The sequence below is a fragment of the Ruditapes philippinarum genome, unplaced genomic scaffold (genome assembly GCF_026571515.1).
Source record: "Ruditapes philippinarum isolate M1 unplaced genomic scaffold, ASM2657151v2 ctg1830_1_1_1_1, whole genome shotgun sequence".
NCBI classification, from domain to species: domain Eukaryota; kingdom Metazoa; phylum Mollusca; class Bivalvia; order Venerida; family Veneridae; genus Ruditapes; species Ruditapes philippinarum.
In genome coordinates, this window is record NW_026861117.1 from 113,021 (window position 1) to 119,020 (window position 6,000).

Consider the following 6,000-nt stretch of genomic DNA (forward strand, 5'->3'; position numbering starts at 1 on the left):
TTCAAAAATACAAAAAAAAAAAAAAATCCCAAACAAAACAAGAGGGCCAAGATGTCCCTAGATCTAGATCACTCACCTGACCCATCAAACTCATCCGCGCAATTACTAAGACAAGCATCCTGACCAGGTTTGATGACAATTGAGTCTAAAATGTGACTACTAGAGTATTCACAAGGTTTTTCCATATTTGGGTGTTGTGACCTAGTTTTTGACTCCAGGTGACTCATATTCCAACTTGACCCTAATCATCAATCATCAAACCAAACTTGCAGACCAATTTTCAGGATATTTAAAGAATCAAAACAGTAGCCACTAGTGTTAACAAGATTTTTCTACTTTTAGCTCCTGTGACCTAGTTTTTCATCCGAGATAACCCATGTTCGAACTGATATGAGCAATTACCAAGACAAGCATCTTGACAAAGTTTGATGATTATTGAGGCAAAAATGTGACCACTAGAATGTTAATGAACAAATGTGGACAGACAACGGATATTCAATGATCCTAAAACCTCACCCTGCGCTAACTCAAGTGAACTAAAAACCTTACAAAAAGCAACTTAACACCTTCAAAATATTCAATAAATCAATAATTCTGATTGGCCAATAATGGTCACTTTCCATTATCTAAATTATTTTTGTATTAACTTAACTTTTACTATATAAATCATTGAAATTCAATAAATACATATTGGACTAAAATTAATAAAAAAGCTTTAAAATATAACTTGAGATATTAAGGTATTTTACATCAGTATTACATTGTTTTTTGTTCATCCAGCTATAAAAGTAATCATTTGAGTGCTAGCAGCTATATGACAAAAGACTTATGTCACAAGTACAATGTACATCACGTGGCCAGCATACACAACTGGAGCTCATCTGATGTATGGTCATATGTCGATTTTAATCATATAATCTATGTCCGTCAATCGTACAATTTTGTTTGGTGGTGTCATATCAAACATGGCATATTTCCATTATTGTACAACAGTTGTGTAGACAGGATGGGGCACTGATGCCTTATTAAATCCTTATATTTATAATACTGCTAATTCTGATATTGAAATCCCTCAAGTTACTAATGGACTGTTCTCAATTTAATGCTGGACATGTCTATAACATAATTTCAGGAGGTTAATAGTGCTTCTTTAATATAACCTTTCCACCTATCCCCTACTTAGATCACATCAAAATGGAAATGACAAAATAGACAGACTTTCAATATAGATTAGAATACATACAGGGAATGTGTGATAAAAGGTAATGGATTATGGAGAGAGAGAGAGGCTATAGTACATACAGGGAGTGTGTGATGTATACATATGGAAGCTAATATTCTCCTGGAAGTGACACCTGTTATCTGCAGCTTTCTTCAATAATGTATTACCATCACAGTTGTATAACTTCTGTATCTCACTATACAAAAACCTGAAATACACCAATACTTTCTAAGAGTGCACATGTTAAGTCAGTTAAGTGAAGCAAATATGTCATCTAACACCAAGATATAATATTAACATGTCTGCCAACATTAAATCAACAATCTATCAAGTGAGGCTAGCCTAATGATCTATCAAGTGAGGCTAGCCTATTGATCTACCAGTGAGGGTAGCCTATTGATCTATCAAGTTAGGCTAGCCTATTGATCTATCAAATGAGGCCTGCCTATTGATCTATCAAGTGATGCTAGCCTACTGATCTATCAAGTGAGGCTAGCCTATTGATCTATCAAGTGAGGCTAGCCTATTGATCTATCAAGTGAGGCTAGCCTATTGATCTATCAAGTGAGGCTAGCCTATTGATCTATCAAGTGAGGCTAGCCTATTGATCTATCAAATGAGGCTAGCCTATTGATCTATCCAGTGAGGATAGCCTATTGATCTATCAAGTGAGGCTAGCATATTGATCTATCAAGTGAGGCTAGCCTTTTGATCCAAAACCTGATTGGATTATAATACATAAACACTATGAAAATTCTATAAAATATTGATAGCAGCAGGAAGAATATGTTGAACTATTTACTTAACTTATATAATTTAAAAAAGTTGACAACAGAGATTTTAAGTAAGTCTCTGGTTTCATAAAAAACAAAATTGTAAATATCATAAACAAAAAGTACCTAAGAAATGACCTTCTAGCAAGGACCTCTGCATGGCTGTCGTTCAATATCTCACCTGCAAAATAAAAATGTTTTTTTTTTTCAATTATATTTTTGAAAAATGAATGTCAACAAATGTGATTAAATAAGAAAGACACTACAAAAAAATAAAGGTTAAAAGGAAAGGCAATGCCAAAACAAAATTTATAACTCTAGAAGAAGTATAATTTCAACAATAAATTAACTTTAAGCATGTTTTTAAGGCTTTATGACAAAAACAAGTGACATTTGAGTGTGACTTTACTCATACATGTAGCATAATAAAATATAAAATTATGAATTAGGTACAGGTACATTAATCTGGAATTTGTATTTGACTCAAGTGGATTTGCAAAGCCAGGACTGCATGAGATATGGAAGCACCAAGTATTATCCATTTTATTAATTTAAAAATATTGAAGAGTCAATTACACTGTAATAATAATATTGTCATCCTAGCACAATAACTGGTTAACTCCTATTAAATTTAGAAGAACTTAATCCATTATTGCACTAAGGTGACAATATCAATCTTCTATAAGGCCCTCAACAAGGAACAATACAAATTAAACATATTTGAAATATCAAAATACATAAATTTTACATAGCTTATATGAGATGTTAAAGAAAGCGTGGAATTGACAATAACAGAACTCTAAATGGAGATTCTCAAGAAATGAGAAGTTTTGTGCATATGAAAGGAGCAATAAATATAGCAAAGAATGTATTTATATTTATTTAAGTGCAATGAGTTCATAATAAATCAAGACACTTAGTTAACTAATATACAATGTCATATGACTCAAAATAAAAAACCGTTTCTGTAAAACAGTATACTTACAGTATTATTATCTAAAAATCTTTCCAACTTGAAAGATGTGAATTAAAAGTGAGCAAAAATCAGAAACCATACATTACATTGAGATAACAGAATAAAAAGACAAGAGGAAGATAAAGTTAACCTGTTCTGCTCATTTTTGACTTTCCCACACATTTTGAGCCAGTTGCCAAGGAAACAATCTCAAGATCATAACTTGTCTCTGAAATAAAATTTCTAAATATTGAATGTGTAAAAACTGTTATAATATCCAGTATCCAGCTATATGTATTTCCTAGCAATGTCTGCTATAAATAAAGCTTCTCATATACTTTCATCTATGTATTAACATTTAGCATTCTTTAACAATCATAAATTATTGTCCTCAAAAAAAAGAGGTAGCTTAGCGAAAAATATTATACCTCACAACCAAAGGACCAAGGGCTTAAACCCTACATGGGTAATGACCATATTTTATGGTATGACACCAGTCCTGGCCAAGAAGTCATAAAACTTTTTTTCTTCTGAGTTATGTCTTGGATTTCAGGATTTTCATTGGTCTATACACATTCTGTGCTGGTTTCTGACCAACAAAATACATGAGATCCAAGTTTAAGCTCAGAAAAATTCTTTGTAACCTGGGACCTAGGAAGTGAACATCTGGTTAAAAATAAGCTAACAAAATCATTGCAATTTTGACACATATTTACATATATATATATGACTGTTGATTAAAGTTGTAACTGAATGTCTATGTGTACAAAACAATTTTATACACTCGCAAAAAAAAAGAAATAACATCAAATTTGATCATAAAGAACAATCTCGTGTTTTCCTTACTCTTTTTTTTATAAAATAACTCATGCCAATAAACATGGATGTTTTTAAAAAAACATTTTCTGATTATATTACAACATTACTATTATAACCTACATTTGAATAAGTTTTAAAATTGTTTCTTGGGGCAGGTAAGAACACAAACGTGCGTTTATTTATTTCATTAAGCTAGTCACAACTCATTCATACAGACTACAGAGCTAACACATAGAGCAGAGTGCGTATATTTACTAAGCATGCGCAGTTAACATTATAACTAAAGCATCATGGGAAGGTCTGTACTTAGTATGTAAATCAAATACTGTTACAAAAATGGGATTTGAAAATACTTTTAACTTCTCTAGGTGGGCAACACTTCAAATACAAAGTAATGAGTAAAACATTGCTATAAGACAGCAAATTTTCCATATACATTAGGTAAGGAGTTTATTACATGTACATATATCTAACAGATTGAGCTTAATGTAATAATAAAATTACAACTGTAATATTAACAATAGATAATGTCCAGTTATAAAACTTGTATGCACTTTCAATTATTCAAAATTATCCTGATAGCAAATTAAGGTACATTTTTCCATACAAACCTTTCTGTATACACATGACCACACCAGACAGTAGTGTCCATTCTTTTCCTGCCTGTGGTTTTCCTGTCTTTGGTAATCTCTCATATTTCTCTGTACATAACCTGGCAACTTTCTCACTAAAATCTGGATCATGTATCCAATGCATTACTCTGAAAACTATTCAATTATAAATTATAATTATAACCTTCCCATGGGATGACATCATGTACAGACAGCCTTCTCATGGCATATAGAGGGGTAGACAACCTTCTCATGGGATGTAGAGTGGTAGGCAAACTTCCTATGGGATGAGAGGGGTAAGCAAACTTCCCATGGGATGTAGAGGGGAAGGCAAACTTCCCTTGAGGGATGTTGAGGGGTAGGCAACCTTCCCAAGGGATGTAGAGAGGTAGGCAACCTTCCTAAGGGATGTAGAGGGGTAGGCAACCTTCCCAATGGATGTAGAGGGGTAAGCAAACTTTCCAAGGGATGTTGAGGGGTAGGCAAACTTCCCAAGGGATGTAGAGGGGTTGGCAACATTCTCTAGGGATGTAGAGGGGAACGCAACCTTCCCAAGGGATGTTGAGGGGTAGACAACCTCCCCATGGGATGTAGAAGGGTAGGCAAACTTCCCAAGGGATGAGAGGGGTAGGCAACCTTCCCAAGAGATCTAGAGGGGTAGACAACCTTCCCAAGGGATGTAGAGGGGTAGGCAACCTTCCCACGGGATGTAGAAGGGAAGGCAAACTTCTCAAGGAATGTAGAGGGGTAAGCAACATTCCCAAGGGATGTAGAGGGGTATGCAACATTCCAACCTTCACTAGGGATGTAGGGGGTTAGGCATTTTTCCAAAGTGATGTAAAGGGGTCGGCAACCTTCCCAATTGATGTAGAAGGGTTATAATGCATGAAAACAACTGTATGGATTGTTGAAATAGATTCTCATCCGCACCAAAAAAAAAAAGTTTTTAAAGCCTATCTCACAACCATAAAACTAAGCCCTAACCCTCAAAGTAATCTGCATGATTTTGTAGAGACGTGCATATTGAAGAAATAATATTGAGTAAAATAAAGCTGAACATGAAGTGTTGAAGTCAAGCCAAACCACCATGTCCATGTTCAATTGCTTAACTTGTTCAACCACAACACTCCTCCTGTGATTAAAAAGCGTTAAAAATATGAAAATGCAGATTTCTCAAGTCAGTCTCACGAAAACCTGTAACGCATTCTGCTGTTCTGCGTCAGCTTTATAGATCTATATGATTAAATAAATATACCTTGCTAGTTGTCGTCACAAATGGCGTTGTGAAATAAAAGGTACGTAACTCTGTAGTACGCTCGATCTTGATAATGTACGTAGAAACCGAATATCTTAGAATCTAGCTTCGGCACGTCAAAATATTTTGACTATAGACACTGGTGAACGCTGAATAAAATTTTTAGTCGTATTTACATTAAGATACGTTGGTAAATCAGAAACTTATATTACATATATATTTAAATATAACTCTGTGCAGGGACATAGATGATAATAATAATAATAATTATTATTATTATGTTATCTACATCTCTGCTCTGTGGTATTTAAACCTTGCAGATCTAATACATTTTTTTAGAATGACCTTTGTTTAAGTTATGCCAT

The 6,000-nt window shown here is 33.9% G+C and overlaps 1 protein-coding gene across 3 annotated transcripts in view; it reads right to left on the bottom strand.

Annotated features, from left to right (window-relative positions):
- Positions 1-5,746, bottom strand: part of LOC132714578 (tRNA-specific adenosine deaminase 1-like) — a 36,424-nt gene extending 30,678 nt beyond the window's left edge. For 2 of the 3 annotated variants that reach the window (XM_060697465.1, XM_060697467.1), the window contains exons 1-5: positions 5,636-5,681; positions 4,381-4,529; positions 3,102-3,179; positions 2,122-2,176; positions 1,303-1,430 (exon numbers count right to left, since the gene is read on the bottom strand). In XM_060697465.1, the coding sequence (XP_060553448.1) occupies positions 1,303-1,430; positions 2,122-2,176; positions 3,102-3,179; positions 4,381-4,525 (406 nt within the window). In that variant the 5' untranslated portion in view covers positions 4,526-4,529; positions 5,636-5,681. Of the gene's footprint in view, positions 1-1,302; positions 1,431-2,121; positions 2,177-3,101; positions 3,180-4,380; positions 4,537-5,635 lie in introns of all 3 variants that reach the window. The other variant, XM_060697466.1, reaches the window with a different exon arrangement.
- Between the last annotated feature and the right edge of the window lie 254 nt (positions 5,747-6,000).